This window comes from Cryptomeria japonica, chromosome 2 (genome assembly GCF_030272615.1).
Source record: "Cryptomeria japonica chromosome 2, Sugi_1.0, whole genome shotgun sequence".
NCBI lineage: Eukaryota > Viridiplantae > Streptophyta > Pinopsida > Cupressales > Cupressaceae > Cryptomeria > Cryptomeria japonica.
Window position 1 is genome coordinate 53,375,946 of NC_081406.1, and position 20,477 is coordinate 53,396,422.

Here is a 20,477-nt window from a genome sequence, read left to right on the forward strand (position 1 = left end):
AAAACATTAGATTCAACCTCGGTAACATATACTTCAGTAATATAACCAAAACTGCTAAACATGCAAACTCAAAAGCATATAAACATCATAACTCTCATAACACCAGATTTAACGTGGAAACCCAAATAGGGAAAAACCACTGTGGGATTTTGGACCCACTAAGAAATATACTCTTCTAGAGTATGCTCGGTTAAAAGAAAATCCTGTTAAAGATTACAAACACATTGCTAGATGTGACCCGGTTAAGGGATTTCCCTCAGATCTGTTAGGATCTTCACCTTGTTAGAGGTGACCTTGTTAAAGGATTTCAAACACTCAATCATAATGTCACCTTGCTAGAGGGTTTTACAAATAAGACTATTAAGTCCACTTGGTTAAGAGATTTTCTGTCACTTCACAAAATAACAGTAATAAAAATCTATCTGCAACTTCACATATAAAATGCTAAAGCAGATTCTTATTTGCTCAATACTATCTAGACATAGAACTAATCTTGTCCTTCTGCTAGGCTCTATACTCTGTTATTCAAAACAGGTCTTCAAGCTTCTATGCTCAGTAATCACTATGTAGCATCCATGTGCATACACTTGCCCGCATCCATTGTTTATCAACATTTCCTTATTTATAAACAATTTGCCAACTGCTTAATCTCCTTGATCACATATCCCATGATCAATCATAGCCATCAGATCTTCAAACTTGACCAAGTTCAATGTATTCTTTGATCTGAAAAATGTTTTACCCCACCTTGGAACTTGCATACATTTCTTGGAACTTGTGCTAGGGTAATGCTGTTCAATCTCTGTTGTAGATCTTCTTGCCAATTTTCCTTTGCCATAGATTCTTTAACAAACTTCATGCATGGCATACCAATCATTTAATCAGTTGCAGCTCATCAGCTCCCTTCATTAAATAACGCATGTAATCATTTAATGCATTATGTTACAACTCGGTTACAACTCGGTAAATACTAAACTTCACTCGGTAGACATTCCACCTTCATTAACCGATAGCGATAACCTTAGGGTTTACCGACTAGGTTCTTTGCTCGGTAACATAGTATAGTATTAACCTTACAGTCAACAACATATGTAGGATATCAAAACAATCTAAACATCATGATCTCATCATTGTCTAACTCGGTAATAGTTGCCCATTGAATAACTTATTTCTCCCCTTATTCATCACATTCTTTTTGTGTCTTTTACCGACATCTTTATACTCATCAAATCATACTTCTTAAGATATGGCAACATCATACTGAATTAGAAAATCAAATTCTTGACATCAATGACAAAATAATAATATTAAGACAGTAAAACATCCTTAATCAGTTATATCCATAATCATCAACAACCTTCTCAATATCCTTATTGAAATGCCAACAATCTCTCCTTGTCTGCTATAATACCAACACATTCATCCATGCACTTCATTCCACTTAACAACATATCATCATCTACCTCAATAGCCTCTTTTTGTGCATCTTTCAAATTTTGTATTTTCTTACGCTTCAACTGAAATTTAATTTCAATTTGCAATGCAACAATAAAAACACATAGTTGATTACTTTCAGTTGGTTGACATGCTTGAGGAATTTTACCAACACATCTATTAAATCTATCAATAAAACCCCTCATAGATTCATCATTTTTCATCTGAATTTGAAAGAAATTCAACAGTAACTTATAAGTATCAAGCACAGGCTGAAATCTTCCAAGGAATTTTACCTTTAAGTCATCCCAGCTAGTAATGCATCCATCTTGCAAATTCTGAAACCACTCATCGGCATTTCCAACAAGGCTGTCAACAAACAGTCTCACAAAGACATTCTCTTCTTGCACTCCAAGAATCCCATGTAGGTAACCATGACTGCTTTAATGTGATCATTAGGATCTTGATTGTTATCTCCAACAAACTTTGGAAAGCATTCCCTTGATCCTTTAGGAAGGGTTGAATATTGGGGCAAAGAAAATGGACCAAAATGAGTCCCCCATGGTTGAGCTGCAACTAAAGCCATAATTTCATACTGGAATTCTTCAACCAGACATAAACAGAATCACCAATCTCCTTTCACACAGAGATGTCTTTAAAACTTGGGGAAAAAACAAAAATGACTAATCTTTTGATTTCAAATCCCCCGTAGAGTCGCCAAAAATCTGTTGGTAAATAGATTTGTCCTTCTTAAATACCTTTCAAAAATGACTCCCAAATGCCCAAATTGAAAGACAAAAACTAGAACCAACAGTTGAGTCACTTGCAATGGTGAGTGCAAGCGCTCTCTGAATTTTGATATGAAGGTACAACTCCCTTTGTTGGATAAAAATGTATATTTTATGAATATGCTTTTAACCGGAAAGCAATAAAGGCAACTAACATCTGCTCATAGCCATGACACAGATGCGAATAGCAGATTTATAATGAAGTGAATGAAGATAAGTAAAACACAGTTTAATTATCCACATCCAGGAAAATACCCTTTCCATAAATAAAAATGCTCTGGATTCTGATCGAGTCTCTCTCATGCCTCAAAGGACAAGGGGGATCAGAATACCCAGACAAAGTGTTAACAACAGATTTCTTTCCAAACACAAATTATTTCTAAAATCAAAGTTTCAGAATCAAATGCATATACATAGTGTGATGTAATAGAAAAGGTAATGAAAAGAAATTACAAGAGAGACAAAGATCATTGTAATAAAAAGAAAATATTGACAAATTCACAGATCAACAAAATATTCTTCATTCTATCAATACCCAAAAATGTGAGCTCACATACTCAACACTTCTGAAAAACAAAACTATGCAGTCCAGAAAACAATGCTGCCCCTTTTTTTTTACAGCAGAAAGAGAAAGAAAAGAAAAGAAGAACCCTTTCTTCTTTCTTTCATTACATATATATAGCTAAGAATTTTAGTTATCAATAACTGATTCTTGAAAAGATTATTGATTATTAATTAATCTTTTCATTTATCTTCTATCTTTTTCTGACAACTTTTTAATTTTGCTTCAAATGTTTTATCCTCCATTCTTTTCTGAAAAATATTTGAAGAGAATGTAATTTAAACACATCTAATTATGTGTTGACAGGTGGTCATTTATTTTATATCTCCATTTCAAACATGAGCTTCTCATAATAATATTTTTCTCATAAATTTGTATAGACCCGTACTCAAAGATCAATAACTTTCGAACGCGATAATATTTGTCCAATCACTCCAGTTAGGATTTAGAAAACTAGGTTTTCTAAAACCTATCAAAAATTCAACCCGTTCCAACAATGCAATTAAAAGTTATTCCCCCCGCACCGAGACTAATTTTTCTGTCTCAGAAAATCTTTGGTTACAGGTTGCATTGAAAACTATAAACAATATACATGTCAAAACTTGCACATGGATCATGATTTTGAGCTCCCATTTGAAGGAATGAGCTCTATTTTATGACAAAGCTCTCTTTATAATAGAGGAGGATTGTAACTCTTCAGATTTTTTGTAATACCGTGAGTTGCTGAAACAATTCTTTGAAAATATTATCAACTGCTATCCTTTGTTATCAACATATGAATTAATAATTAAATCCATCTTTCAAAAAGCCGAATCTTCCTTTTGTAACATGAAGGTTAAATTTTGTATGTGTTAGAGTGGCTATCTCAAAAGTCATCCAAACACTTTTACTCTCAGCTCGATGATCATTTTTAAAAACATCCACACTTTGAACCTGCGAACTTTGAACCCTGAACCTTGAACCTTGAACCTGCGAGGTTCAATAGTTCAAGTTCAATGACCAAAATTACAAAGCCCGAAATTTGAACTTTGAACCTTTTGAACTTGCAGGCTTGAACCTGCGGGCTTGAACAAAAAAGGTTCAATAGTTAAAGTTAAAAAAAATTACAAATCCCACTCCAGTTGAATTTGAACTTTGAACTTGAACCCAAACTTTGAACTTTGAAAAGGTTCAAGGTTCAAGTTCAATGATAATTGTTCTTTTCGGCTTCCATAGAAAAACCTGCATAACGTTTTACTGGGATCTGCGTTTCTTATGAAATTTTAACTATAGAATAAACAAGCTGAGTAGAGCATAACCCAAAAATAATTTTTGCATATGACACATAAAAATTGATATTTAATTGTTTAGGCATATGGGTAACCCAAAAATTAAACAATTAAAATCTCCCAGTCGACATGGAGTTTGGCCATAAAAACTGGTCATTTTGGAGAAGATGATGTCAAAATTATCTCTGCAAAAATATTTTATGTCATCTTTCACAGAATTTGAAAAACAATGACTTCTTTGTGATTGGCAGGTAGGGGATGTCCAAGAGGGTGCTTGAAAGTTTGAACAAAGGTGACCAACACTTTCAACATTAAAAAATTAGCAATAGCTTATTTTTAGCTGATTATAACACTTTAGGCACGAGAAAAAATATATAGGGGTAACACTATCATCACTGGTTCTTAGAAATCCTATCTTCATCAAATATGCATGAAGCCTTTCATACCATGTTCTAGGTGCTTGCTTTAATCCATATAAAGCTTTATGCAATCTGTATACCATGTCTTCCTTATCAGTCAGAGCATAACCATCTAGTTGCTCAATGTATACTTCTTCTTCAAGTATCCCATTCAAAAATGCCGACTTAACATCCATCTGGTATACCTTGAATTTCTTGTGTACAACAAATGCAAGTAAAAATCTGACACCTTCCAGTCTTGCCACTGGTGCAAAAGTTTCACCATAGTCTTCTCCTTCCTCTTGTGCATAATCTTTGCAAACCAACCTATCTTTATTGTGAACCACGACACCATCTTCATTCAATTTGTTCCTGAAAACCCACTTAGTTCCTATCACATTTTTATTTACCGGTTAGGGTACTAGGGTCCATGTGTTGTTCTTCTTAATTTGATCTAATTCATCCTCCATAGATTTAACCCAATGATCATCACTAAATGCTTCCTTAGCAGTTCTTGGTTCAATAGTGGAGATCATGCAAGAATTTTCTCTGATTCTTCTTCTAGTTAGTACTCCAGCATCCTTATCCCCAATAATCTGTTCAGGATTGTGATTCAGTCTCACATATCTTGGAATAACATGATCATTATCTTTAGGTTCAGCTTCTTCATTATCATCATCTTCTTCCAAATTTATCAGTTTCGGTTGGACTGATACATCAATATTTGCTTTGTCAGTTTCAGGTTTAACAATTTTTGGTTCCAAAAACAAAATGCAAGGATCTTCATCCTTTTTCTCTGAACTAGTTTCCTCTGGGACATCAAGAAATTCATCCACTCGAACATCAACACTCTCAAAAATTCTCTGTGTCTGGTTGTTAAAACACTTATAGGCCTTACTCTTGGTGGAATATGCAAGAAATATACCTTCATCACTTTTGGCCCCAAATTTGCTAATATAATCACCTCTCTTAATAAAATATTTGCTTCCAAATATTCTAAAATAACTAACATCAGGTGATCTACCATACCAATATTCATAAGGAGTCTTGTCCTTACCTCTCTTTACCAGAATCTAGTTCATAGCATACACAGTTGTCCTGACAACTTCTCTCCAGAAATTTTTCACTACACCTCCTTGTATCAACATCGTCCTAGCAACTTCAACAACTGACTAGTTGTTTCTCTCTATGATACCATTCTGCTATGGTGTCCTCAGTGCAAAAATTTGCCACTTGATACCATTTCCTTCACAATACCTGGTGAATTCCTCAGAAGTAAATTCACCGCCCTGATCTGTCCTCAGACACTTTATCTTCTTACTGCCCTCTTTCTCAGCTAAGGCCTTGAATGCCTTGAACTTACCAAAAGCTTCATTCTTATCCTTCAAGAATGTGACCAACATCATCCTGAAGCAATCATTAGTGAAGATCATGAAATATCTGTCACCTTGAATACTTTTTGTTCTTATTGGTCCACAAAGATCTGTATGAACCAAATCTAACAAATGTTCTGCTAAAAAAGATTTTCTCTTGAAAGTTGAGGATGTCATCTTTCCCAACTGACATTCTTTGCACAGAGCATTAACCAGATTGTCTAATTGAGGCAAACCTCTCAGTGTCTTGGACTTACTCACTTTAACAATGTTATCAAAGTTTATATGACAAAATCTCCTATGCCAAATCCAACTATTATCTATCTTTGCAATTAAACAGTTGCTGACTTTAGGATTAAGATGAAACAAGTTACCTTTAGTTTGCTTCCTAGTTGCAATCAGTTCACCTTTACTGTCATAGATCTTGCACATACCATTTTTAAATTCCAATGGGTATCCTCTGTCATTGAGTTGTACCACACCCAAAAGATTGTGCTTTAGACCTTTAACCTAGTAGACATCATCTACACTACTCTTTCCATTAAGAGAAATAGTTCTCTTACCTTTAACCATTTAGGGTGAGTCATTACCAAATCTTACAACTTCGCCATCAAATTCCTTCAGAAAAAGAAATTTGCTCCGATCACCAGTCATGTGATGTGAACAACCACTATCAATGATCCAATCATTAGAGTTATCCATCCTAGATACTAATGCCTTCTAGTCTCACATCTCTTCTTTAATGGCTACAAACACAATCTATTCATTAGCATCATCATTAGATTCCTCATCACTGATACCACCATCAACAACAATAAGACAATCTCTTTTGCCTTTACCCTTGTACTTCTTGAATTTATCTCATTTGTGCTCATTATCACCATTAGGACAATTAGCAGCAATGTGTCCAATCTTGTTACATGCAAAACATTTTAAAGGTAATTAGCCTCTATATTCACCTGTAACTCTAGGCAATCGCTTGGCCAACAATGCTCCAAGCTCAACTAAACTGTCTTCATCCTTAGCTTCTCTGCTAGATCTGGATTCATAACTGTGACTCGCATCTCTACTTTTCCTCACAGATGGGTTAGAAACAGAAGCTCTAAATGCAGACTCAGATTTCTGTACACTACCATCATAACCATTTAATTCAAAAGTTGTAAGCTTGCCAATGATGGAGTTAAGAGTTACCTTAGTTTTGTCAATGGACTTCAGATCCTGAATAGTTGCAACTCTGATAGCGTAGACTGGTAGCAGGGTTCTTAGTACCTTACTGATCACCGTGGTATCTTCCACTTTACCTCCTGCACTCTTAATTTCATCGACTATCTCTTTTATCCTTTGACCATACTGCTAGATATTTTCACCTTCAGCCATCCGCATGTCATCAAACTTTCCTCTTAGACTCTCCTCTTTAGCAATCTTAACATGTTCATCACCGCTATAAATCTCTTCAAGTTTTTTCCATACCTCATATGCAGTTTCAAGACCATGAACATCTACATATTCTGCATCAGACAAATAACTGATAATAGCCTCCAATGCTTGATGATTTTCATGTTGCTCTTTCTTCTGATCATCAGTCAACATCCCAGTAGGTGCAACATACTTAGTATCGACATGTTCCCAATACTGACTTCCCACACTCTTGATATAAATTTTCATTCTATCACTCCATATCCTATAGTTCTCTCTATTAAACTTTAGACCTTCCTTCTTCATCATGACCAGTAGATATTTTCCTCAAGTTGTTAGGCTTAGACCTTAGAGGACCTAAAATGCTTTGATACCAATTGATGGTATGATGAAAGAATAAGTATCCAATCAACTACTGAGAGGGGGGGTGAATCAGTAGATAGAAAAACTGATTATAAACGTCACCAATCAATCTCTCAAAGTAAACTTAGAATAATAAATCTATCAAGATAAAAATTCATAAGATAAAACCGGATGTCTGTTACAACAAATTAATAGTAAACAACTTTTTCATATCTTCAATACTACCGGTTATCATGACTTATCAGAAATAGTTAAGTAGTTAAGTAAATTAACCATGAAAACATAACCACATAAACATTCACCACTTGACACAAATATTTTTGACGTGCAAACCCAAATAGGTAAAAACCATGGTGAGATGAGACTCACAAGATAATATCTGAACTCTTCTGAAGTTTTCCTTGTTAGGAGCCTAGCCTATTAAATCTTTACAAAAAGTCCTATTAAGAACTGATCCTGTTATGAATCACCCGGTTAAGGGATTGACTACAAATGCCCAGTTAGAATCAATACCCTGTAAGGAGTAACCTTGGTAGAGGATTTGAAAATCCAATCTAATCGACTACCTTGTTAGAGGATTTGAATAGCACCAAGCTTGTTAGAGCTTACTAGGTTAGGGGATTTCAATTATGCTATAATTGTTAGAAAACAACATGAGTTTTCTTATCTGTCTGAATAGCACTACACTTGCTTGATCAGATCCATTTCATGCTCCCATCTGCCTTTACTCAAACTACAGATACATCATCCGGTTAGGCAACCACACACTCAACTGAACTGTGTCTATCTCTTTGCCAACTCTCTTTAAAACTTAAAAAATTCATCGACCTTAAATACAAATCAATCAGGTTGATAACACAACAAAAACCTAACTCTCATTGAGATTACAAACAAATTCAGTTCAAGTATGACCATTGGATTACATAGCAATCTTTGCACATCAATCAAGAAAACCTTGATCGCTCCTTGATCACCGCTTCATTGAACTTAGTAACTCATCATATGCTTTGCATTAGATGCAATACATTTGCTCATTCCCTAGACAACAAAAAAAAATGTTACAACAACTCGCCAAAATCTCTTGGAATTGTCATCATCATTACCACTCATCATAAGATCATAAACCAATATAACCAATTCACCAAACTTAATCAGTTAGGGTTTATCAAAAACAACTGGTAGGGTTTACCGGTTACAACAATACATAAGGTTTACACCGGTTCTCCTCACAAATTCTTCCTACTGGTTACAATAACAATATTACAATAATATCAACAATATCAATGGTTGAATTGTCAGCAATGACAACAAAACATATCATTAATGCAATCTTCATGCAAATGCCAATAGTTCAAGTATTGGATTTCAATGTAAAAAGGGAAGAATCGGATATGACAACCAAAGTGCCATCTATTTGTCTTAAAACCCAATGTATCAGCCTCACGCATAGATGTTCGACATCACTTTGTCTGAGAAATGGTTGAGGGTGTTAGAGTCATGCTGCAAAAAGTAGACACTTTAGATAATGTTGCAAAATCACTTACTAAACTAGTAAGCACAAAAAAATTAGTTGCATGGGGCTCACCTCTTTTGAAGCTTGATTTGTTCAGTTTCCCTTTATTCTTTATGCAAGGTGTTTGACAAGTGGGAGAATGTTGAGAAAAAAATGTCTCAACTTTGTTGTTGCTATTTTTGAATTTAATTATTAATTGACAAATTGTAATTATCTATTAGTTGTCATGAAAGTTGTTAAATGCAATTGTGACAACTTGTAAGATGTTTTTTAATTGTTAAAAATAGCAACAACAAAGTTGAGACATTTTCTCAAACAAATTTATCAAATTTCCATATGCTCTTGATTGTGATATATTTTTGGATTCAACTATGTAAGAATTTTTTGAATCAATGTTTCGGGTCACACTCTGTGAACCATCATTAGGATGAAATAAAACATTTGAAGGAGAAAAATGATAGATTGCAGACCAAGATTGAAATAAAAAGACAAGAAAGGGGTAGCAGCGTGAAGTTTGAATGCAATTCGGTGTAGGGAATTTAATAAAAACATAAAAAATAGAAAATAGAAAACCAAGAAGATACCTGACCAACAAAGGAGAGTAAGAAAAAGATATAAAAAACTACAATAACATAATAAAGAGGAAAATAATAAATAGAATAAGAAAAATAACATAACAAAATAATAAAAAGAAATGAAATGAAGAAGAGGCAAAAATAATTAAAGACTAAAAGATGAAATACCAAAATAAAAAACACTCAAAAAAACAAGGGAAGAGAAAACATAACAATAAGACAATATTAATTGAAGAATAATACCTTGTCAATAATATCATTAATAAGGTATTATTAATGATATCTTATCTAGTTATTGTTGTCTTGATAAAGATAACCTCCTAAAAGATTAAAAAAATGAAAAATAATAATGAGAAAGAAAATAAAAAGGTATATATAATCTAAAAATAAATAAGTCTAAAAGGATAAAAAGTCAAAATAAAAATAAAAAGTCAACATTAATTAAATGAGATACCATTAATGAGGTACTATTAATGATAACTTATGTAATTAATGTTAACTAACTAAAGAAAATAGAGGAAAAAATAAAGAACTAAAGAACCAAAAACAAGAAAAGAAAGCTAAAACGAAAAAACAAGGCGAAAATAAGAACTAAAAGGATCAATTAATTAAATAAAATAAATAAATAAAGAGCAAAAATAAAAATAAAAATAAGAGAATAATTTTAAGATAAGAAATCTTTAGAAAAGGTGCTCTCAATGATTTTCTTATCTCATAAGTATTCTCTTTTTGAGAAAAATACTAAAAATATAAGTAAGAAGATAATCTCTTGAGCAACTCAAAGGGAAGGAAACAAAAGAAGAAAGGGGGGAATGAATTAAACCTAAGACAAACGAGAAAAACAAATCTAAGAGAAAAAAGAGCAGGGGTGGAGGTGGAGGAGGAAGAAAAAAGATAGGAAAGAAAGGATAGAGGATCGAAAAGGAGGAAAGAGAAGGTTGGGAATGGAGGAGGTTGTGGGTTTTGAGATTTAAAGTAGGAATCCAAGAGAAACTAAGGAGCCCTCCAACCTTCATCTCTATTAACATTGGATGGGTGGTTGTGTATTTCAATCACTTCCTTGAGTTTTCTCTTGAATAGGTTATCTTCTTTAGACAAAATTTGGGTATCTTCTAAGATAATATGGTGTTTGGTGGAGCTAGAGTGGTTGGCAAGGGCTGATTTGCGAGAACCCTCATGTCTGGTGTTAGCACTACGCTCTTTCAATTTGGTTTTGAAAGAGTGTCCAGTCTCACCTATATATAGAATACCATAAGAACTGGTGTATTTATAAGCACAAAACTCAAGATATGTCCCTAGGGTCTTTGAGAGGAGGGATGAGGTTTCTTAAAGTAAAGAAGGGCTTGAAAGCACAAAGAAGGCCTTTCTTACAAAGGATTTTGGAAAATTTATGAGAAGCCCCTTTAATGTAAGGGAGGGAGGCAATAGGTAGACTAGAGGGTTGGAATGAATTAGGTTTGGAGGACAAATCCATTTAATGTAAGGGAGGGAGGAAATAGGAAGGCTAGAGGGTTGGAATGAATCAAGTTTGTAGGAGAGATTAGACTTTGCTTGGTTGAAAGTTTTAGAGATGATTTTATTGTTATAGCCATTCAAAAGGAAGACTTACAGAGATAGAACAATTCATGGTAAGTTATCTTTGTCACAAATATGAAAGGATCTCATGGTAAGACTTTTGAGGATGGTAGATTTTTTGGGTGGGGTGATGATGGGAAGAAGAGTAAAGATAGATATTAGTGTGGTTGGGCTTACGAAAAACCTAATGAGAAAGGATACCATTTGGTTTCTTGGTGAGGAAAATGTCAAGGAATGGGAGTTGGTTGTTGGATTCAATCTCTTTGGCAAAAGAGATCATGCAAGGGGCTAAACTATTAGGGTGGGCATGAAATTCTTCATTTTTAACATATAATTGATATAGGAATCAATTAAGCATTGGAATATCATAAAAAGAAGAGAGGTGGCTAATGGAGAGAAATTTTTTCAAAATAGAGGAGTGCAAAATAGAGAAGCACTATAAATTTATTGCAGATCAATGATTTTTTGTGACTTGATGTTTAAAATTTTAATTTTAACAGAATAAATTATTAAGTTGTGAGTTTTTGTAATGTCTCATGTAATGATATTTTGGTGAGAATGAATGTGTTTTGAGTTGGCTACAAGATTGGGCTATTGAACACTACTAGATGCTGAGAGGAGGGGTGAACCAACATATGCACTAAAAATTTATTAGAATAAGAACATTTATTCCATAGCAGTCATTCATCACATATGCATAAGAGTAAATAACTAAAACAACAAAACATCCAAACAAGAACGCCAAGAATTTTACACGGAAAATCCAAACTAGGAAAAACCATGGTGAGAATCAGAATCATTAAATATATGAAATAAGTGTTTACAATTATTTAGGCCATAGGCCAGGGAGCTCACTTCTCCTAACTTGCAGGTTGAGGCACACAACCTTAGGGCAAAATACAAAGAGATACTTGCACAATTGAGGTGCATTGCTTCAGGACTAGATACACAACACCTATCCAAATACAATAAGAGTAATAGATTGAACTGGAAAAGAGAATAACATCTACCAATATGTAGATAGCAATTCACAACTTAATACTCATCTAATCCAACTTTCATCTATGCATTGTAACACATCTAGACCTCTATATCATTCAAAATGTTTATCACAATCACATCATACATCTTACATAAACATCTCCACATCACATATATTTTAAGACAATTGATTTACCCTTTATATACCAACCAAATCATCAATAACTTATATTAGGTCAACTTAAATATGTAACATGTATATACATCATAGACAAAAAAAAATACATACAAAAGGAAAAAGAGACATGTGAAGATTCACACCATTTTGGCACACCTTCCAATTAGCTCCAAAAAGACTCTACATGCAACTGCATGAACCAAAGACACATAAGTTAGGTCATATAAATCTGTCTTACCCAAACATTAGATTTCGACCCAAAAATAAGATATGCAAACTACCACAAAAAGAAGCATCCAATGAACCATAAAACCCATAGGGTACTAGAAAGATGAAGAATATAGTGCATTCCTTTGCAACCTCTTGAAATTGACAAACTCAAATCACAAACATAGATAGCTCTTACAGTGCAACATATGTCCGATTGAAAAAATAAAATGTAAGAAGATTGGTCTACCATAACCATTCTATCCAACCTACAAATCCATCTAATACATATTAGGTACAACCATACACTATTGGACAAATATACCATTCACCAAAACAATCACCATAAATAGTCACATAGTCTTTGGACCAGGCAAAAGAACATCACTCCGTTGAAAACATGACATATCATCAATATTAGCCATCCAGAACACTTATAATTAGTTTCCACAACATATCCACATATTTCTGAAAGCAAATCATCATTTTGTACATAATCTATATATAACTTTGCATTTTATCACCTACAGGCAAACATTTGGACCAACATCCAGATGCAACCAATATCAAAGACTCAACCACAATACTATCAAACCACATACTTTTGCATCATGTCACTTGAAGACTAATAACTTGACCATCAATTAGACTAGACACCAATAACAAGACCAATCAACAAGTTTGACATCAATGACAATAAAGACTCATATGTACATAATGGGATTATCCCCAATCCTCATTGCATCAAATGGTGTCAAAGGGTAGCATGGTGAAAAGTATATTTGAATAATGAGAGAGTTAGGAAAGAGAGAGATGTGAGAATGAGTTTTTTGTAGGGAGGACCTGTGAATCTAGAGGGTTTTTTATTAGGGGAAAACAAGTTTTGAAGGGCCCCTGAAACCCTTTACATCAGAGATTCAAAAGATAGTCATCAAAGTCCACCAGAAAACAAAAGACAACAACCACATAAAGGATAGCTGGCCGAAAACAAAAAGCCAGCAGTAGAAAAGACACAACACGGAGAGAGCCACAACCAAAAAAGAAGAGACTGCCTCTAAAGACAACATGTAGCTCAACCAAAGATAGGGCCAGGAAAGCCAGCCCAAACAACTAACTACAAGGGCCCTCAATATTTATAATTGGCCTTGTGAGAATGAAGAGTCATATCAAAAGAAGGCTTAGACATCTTTGAATGCTTCCCCTTAATAGTAATCCACCCTTCTTCAACTTTAGTAGCTGCAACTGACTAGTCTGAAGGGCCCAACACCGATCTTACCGGATTGGGAGAAAGAGAATCAAAAGATGGAGCAACAACTATCGCAAACATAGGACCGCAAACAGTAGATGGGGCAATAGTTGTGTTAACACATGGTGAAGCAGCCAACGAAGTAAGAGACAACAATCTATTTTCAGTAGAGGGGACAACAAATCATGTATCACAACATCTTTAATCTCAGAAACATCCTTAGTGGCAGTCGAAGAATCATTCAACGTCTTTAGAGAATTCGAGCCAACTAAAGTAAAAACCCTAGCAGCCAACGATTCTTTAGAAGAGTCCAACAGTTTCCTAACCATATAATGTCGGTGTGAGGCCCCCGACCACCATGAGGCCACATAATTTTTCTTCTGAAGCCCACAATTCTTGGCCACATGGCCGGTTTTGAAGCATCTACGACACTTGAAAGGAATACCTTCGTAATCCAAAGTTTGGAACCAGCAGCCAAAAGAGGAATTAATGCGATTTCAGTTGGATGTCCCTTAGAAATATCTAGCTCAACCAGAATAAGAGAAAACGTATTATGATAAAGCCCATAGGAGTCATTAGAAACCAAAATCTAGAGAGTTAATACCCTAGTGAGAAAGATTTTTTTAAAGAAGAGGAGAGGATGGGTGATGAAGAAGCCTATGAGAATTTTGTTTTGGGAAGAACAGTGAGCCAAGATATTTGTTCATGAGGAGTTGTCAAAGATCAAGGCTACAAGGGATGCCTTGGAGAAGTATTATATATTTGTCTAATTATGTTATTATTGTAGGAAATATGGGAGATGTAGAAGAGTGTCAACCATGTGGTCCTAAAGAAGAAAAGAGTGAGATTGTAATAGTTAGAGAGATTGCAGTTGAGGAGGAGGATGTAGTGGCCTATAAAGGCCCTATATATGCATTACTTGAGGAAGAGATAAAGAAGATTGAATAAATTTTTAGAATGAGTGAAAACTTAGAGGAAAATGAAAGTGTTGTAACAAATTTGGTGAAAGGAGTTGCAACCAATAGTAAGGAAGAGAATGTTGTAGCAATAGACATTGCACATAAATTTTATTTTTTCTAAATTTAGTGATGAATAAGTTGATGTAGATTTGCATCTTATTGAGGTGAATAAGGAGTTAGTGGAAATAAATATGGCAGAAGATGTAGGGAATGCAAATTGGTATGTAGATGTTGTAAGAGAGAATGATTTTTATGATGTTAGTGCAAATGTATATTGGCAAAGGTGGATGGATTGTGGTGGGTTTAATCCCACAGAGAGGGTAAATGAAGAAACATATTCTAAGTGGATGTAGATAGTTTATAGTGAGTTGGTTCTCGTAGCAAAGGAAGATGAAAATGGAATGTGGTGGAGGTGGTTAGTCCATGATGGATCAAATTCCACAAGTGGAAATAAAAGACAAAGGATAGATATTTGGGGGAAGATGTTAGAAAACAACTGACATAAAACTACAAGTAGAAAAGAGATTAGTGAAAAAAATTGGTAGAAGAATGGAGGAATTGTTCCAACTAAATGTTGTAAGAAAAGGAAAAATATTGCAAAGTGGTTATTTCAATAATGGAGTTCGATGTAGGTCGTCTTTAATTTAAAATGGTGTTTCAATCACTCAACTCCATTTTGTGAATTATTCTCACAAACTTCTTACCTGAAATGTTTAATGCAAGAGCACCTGAGAAAATGAGCAATCTACATTGACATTTTTTTTTAATTTGATTCTTTTGTTTCAGTTTTGGGCTTTCAATGTGCAGTGTAAGCAGATAAAAGTCACATTGTTGTTTGATTTAATTCTATAATTGTCATCAAAGGAAAGGAAATTAATGATTATTCCTAACTACTCACTATTTTATTTTCAATATAATGATTCAAATAAATTTTCACATTTTCCAGCGTGGAGGATGGAATAGAGAGAAGTAGCAACCGGTTAAAAGTAATGAGGGAATACTTGGTATCTAAAGCATCATGGAATATGAAGGGAATCAATCCCATTCTTTAAGTAGGTTACTTGATGGGTTAATGAAGGGACAAAATCAATTTATTTACGTTCAACAGTAGGCATGGGATCTTTTTGTTCTCATCTAGTAAAAATAAGATGAAAAGTATCAAATGGCAGACAAAAGGACACGTGTGATTGATTTATTATAGGAAAGAATTCCCAAAAGAGAGTGCATGGGAGGTGTGCAAGGAAGAGAGCACATGAAGATTAAGCATAGGCTAATAAAGAAGATGAATGGACAAAAGTGAAAAAGAGAGGAGCTTGTGATTGGAGTGAGACCACACCTAAAATAGAAGAAGTTTTAAATAGGAAAATATTGTAATTTGAGGTACATAGGGGGTGAATTAGAGGAAAAGAATCCATCATAGGAAAAGAAAGAGAGGAGGGTGTGACGTAGAAAGCTAGAAGAGAGTTTGGTTGCATCTTGAAAGAAAAGAGAGCATATTAATAAATGTGAGAAGCAAAATTAATAGTAGATAAAGAATTTAAATTTGATTTGTCACTAAGTGGAGGTGTTGAGGAGAGGAACAATGTAGAAACATAGAAGAAGATAGTAATATGTATAGAAAGAATAAGAATGGAGGATTGTGTGGAATAATATAGGGAAGACTGCATGAATGAATACATGAGATCATGTGTGAGAGAAAAGAACACTGCAAAAGGATATATAGAATATAATTTTTCATCGGGGTTTAAACCCGCTATTGGGGGTGGGTCCGTGGTGGGGAGCCCCTGCCAATGTACCCATTGTTGGTACCGACAATGGTATCAACAACAGTACCACTATAGACTACATAGAGGCAGTGGGGCATAGGCACATCATCCCCACTTGCCAAAATAACAATTTTTCAATAAACTTTTACACAGTTTGTAGAAAATAATATATTTTGTTAATTGTTCAAATTTTGCAAGGAAATCAAATCCGATGGGATTAATAGAATGATTTTTTATCACCTTTTCAGATTAAGCTTGATGGTCGTATGGTCATTAGGCTAAAAAGGATATTTAATTTTTAAACTTTTACCAAAATAGGTCATATTATATATGATTTCATCTCCCAACCAATTTAAGTCCATCCATAAGGTCTGTTTTGTCCTAGGGATCATTTGTGAAAGTTCAACTTACAAACCCTCATATAAAATCACAATCAAGAAACCCATTTCACCTGTCATTTCTCTAACCCCAAATCTGTAAACAACCCATCATAATAGAAAACCCAAAAGCCATATATCTGCAATAAACAACCTGCAAACCCCTCTTATCTTTCTATGTTTTTTTTTCATGCATTCATGGATTCAATGCCTAGGATTATAACATCATAAAAGGAAACTTGTAACCATACATATGACAATTTCCCCATAACTCAGTTGAGATTTTAATCAAATAAATACATAGAATCCACATGCAAAGAATAGACAACATACCCATTTAAGTCAACACAAGATGTACCCTAGGAAATCCCTCATGAGGGAAAATCCCAGCCTCCAAAGGCATCTATCACCATGCATTATAAAAAATACGCCATTACAAATATAACCATAAAAATTTTCGAAACCCCAACCATCAACAAGCAGTCCATGTGAACAAGCATGTAACCACACATCTCATGCCATACTTCCAACCTCCACAAATGTTAAATTTGACTTTTTCTCAAATAAATACCATTGTGGTTGCTTTCATAGACACAAACTCCCACAAAACCACCAAGTGGTATTACATCATACCATGTGCTACAAAATCATGTGCAATACCCTGGGCTAACTACCACATCGACCCCACATCTAATATTGGATATTTTAGTAAATTACTTTCCTTAATATTAAATAAATTCAATATAATAATCCCTATGTTACAATACAACTCATCAAGTGGTCTCAAGAATATTCCACAAGAATCTCTACACTTTACACGTCTATATGCAACTCACATAATAAAATAAAATATTGCAATTATAATCATTATTATACAAGGTGTACGACACCTATTTTTCCAACATTGCTTGAGACCGATTTATAAGCTTAGTGTAATATTCAATCATGGGTAGCATCTACTAGTCAATGAATGTCTTAGTTAAAAATATTCATTAAAAAGTGGCTAAAAGTATTTCAATAATAATTAAGAGAAAATAATTTATTGCATTACAATGAAGGATCTTTTAAGTTAACATCACAAATAATGTTGTAATGGGTCAACAATAAGTGGGTTGTCTACAATGATCTCTTTCAAACTTTTTAGTCACTATTAGTATGAGGTGTTTGTAACCTAAATGAAACAATTAAAATGAAAAAAAAAAAAAAAAAAAAAAGAAGAAGAAGAAAGAAACTTATTATGACAACAAAGAAGACTTCTTAATGGAAACAAGTGAGACCTCACAGTTTTGGGAAAATATTTGTACAAAATAAGAACAATTAATAGAAGTTGGAACAAGAATATACAATCTATATATTGTTTATCATAAAACACATTGATCTCATATGTTGCAATAAAGATTATTGTTTAACCCTTATTTTTTTCATGAATACTTCAACCATTAAACTGTTTTATTGAGTATTCTATGAATGCCTAGATTTTAAGTCATGAAATTATTTGAATGATCTTCGCCATAAGAATCTCACTTGCATTAAAAATGACTTATTTACTTTCCAAAAAAAATATTTATAAATATAAATATAAAAAATGATATTATTATATAAACTTTATTTATAAAAAACTTAACAAGAAACTCAAAGCTAAGATTTGTTATGCGTTAGAAGAATGAGATGAATGACTTTGTTCATTCATAGATCTGTAAATACCGCAGAGTATGAGGCAACAATGTAAAGGACAACAATCTAATATCGCAATGTAAATCCCATCTATAAATACCCGACAGTATGAGGCAACAATCTAAAGAACAACACCACGATTTACCGGGAAAAAACATAAATTATTAATAATAATCATAAAAATACCGTGATAACCAGTTGACCGGACTTAAATAATTTACAACAAATGGTGTTTGGAAGAGGAGATCTCAGATGGAGCGATGAGGTTATCCTTCTCCTGGATAATGGTATCTGTAACTTTTACGTCTTCTTCCTCCACAGATAAAACTATTTCGTCATGGCCGCTGGGCGTGTGTTCGATTCTCTCTGTCACCCTCACCACATCTTCTTCCACAGTTTCCTGGGTCATGACTGTGGTAGAAGCCACTAAAACAGGAGGCTTTCTTCTCCTATGCCGCGCAAAGCAGCACGCCAGGATAAACAGACACAGAAAACCGCCCACAGAAACTCCGATTATAATAGCCGTATTGTGTGTCTCCTTATGAGGTGGAGGCGGTGGAGGTGAGCCACTGATTATTGGAGGAGTCAGTGTGATGGGAGGCTGCGGGGAAGGAGGAGAAAGGGGTAAAGGAGAAGAGGTCACAGGAGGAGAAAGAGTTATAGGAGGTGGAGGCAGCGGAGAGGAGGTTACAGGAGGAGAAAGAGTTATAGGAGGCGGCGGTGGGGGAGAGGAGGTTACAGGAGGAGAAAGAGTTATAGGAGGCAGCGGAGAGGAAGAGGGGGTTATGGGAGGAGAACGGATTATAGGAGGAGGTGGTGGGGGAGAAAAGGTTGCAGGAGGAGAAGGGGGTGTAGGTGGTGGTGGTGGAGGAGGAGAGGAGGTTATAGGAGGAGAAACGGTTACAGGGGGCGGCGAAGGGGTTATGGTGGCAGGTGGAGGTGAAGATCCATTTGGAGGTGGTGGGGGAAGATAGTGGGAAAACGGCGTCGTTGTGAGACAGAGAATAAGAGCGGAGATTACAAGCAAGGAAGGGAATTGCATTGTGTGGGGTTAAATCCCTTGCACTTGCTTTTGCAGGGCTTGTTACTCTATTAAAGTAAAGCTTGGTAGCGAGTTGGGCTGGCAGCGCCATTGACATTTCTTATTTGCAATTTAAAAAGCATCTTTTATTTTCTGCGTTGATCATTCCACGCAATCCTTCTATTAAAAATTTAAGTCTGGAACATGTTTTTTTATTTAATGAATTCGCTTACAAAATTACTTAAATCGAGGAATCTATGGCCACATGATGTACTCTTATTTTAATTGTTAATCAATATGCACAAATGATTGGCCTTGCTCTTTTACTTAAAAGATGTATGAGGTTTAGGGTAATCTTTTTATTTTACTTAATTTTTTTTATAGAGGATTTTATATTATTTAGAATATCATTTTGTTATTCAATATAAGTGTAAGTTTTTGGTTAAATTTTTATTTTGTATTAAATTATATATGAATATTATAATAGTATAATCAAAACATTATGTAAGTATTGTATCATTCTAGAAATATTATTTATAAGATCACATTCAAAGATGGAGATTCATAGAGATAGATTAAATTAAGAACAATTATTTTTCATACAAAATAACGTCTGGTCAAAAACACAAATTTGCATAACACAATTGTTTTTCAGCAGTTATTTTGCATTTTTACAGCTTGAGAAGGCAGATTAAGAGGATTGAACTAGAAGAAATTGCAAAAAAATCCTTGTGATTTACAAATTTTGTGTTTTTAATCAAGTGTTGTTTTGTATGGAAAATAGATGGCAATAGAACCTCGAC

At 34.4% G+C, this 20,477-nt stretch overlaps 1 protein-coding gene across 1 annotated transcript; it reads left to right on the forward strand.

The window, feature by feature from the left end:
• The first annotated feature begins 19,246 nt into the window (after positions 1–19,246).
• LOC131046189 (glycine-rich protein 23-like) lies at positions 19,247–19,627 on the forward strand. The gene has a single exon (XM_057979861.1). It carries the CDS (start codon positions 19,247–19,249, stop codon positions 19,625–19,627), a length of 381 nt encoding a protein of 126 aa, XP_057835844.1.
• The last annotated feature ends 850 nt before the right edge of the window (positions 19,628–20,477 follow it).

Bases quoted from the DNA above. Each gene is read 5' to 3' on its own strand.
- LOC131046189 (XM_057979861.1), top strand. From the start codon at position 19,247: ATGGGAGGCTGCGGGGAAGGAGGAGAAAGGGGTAAAGGAGAAGAGGTC.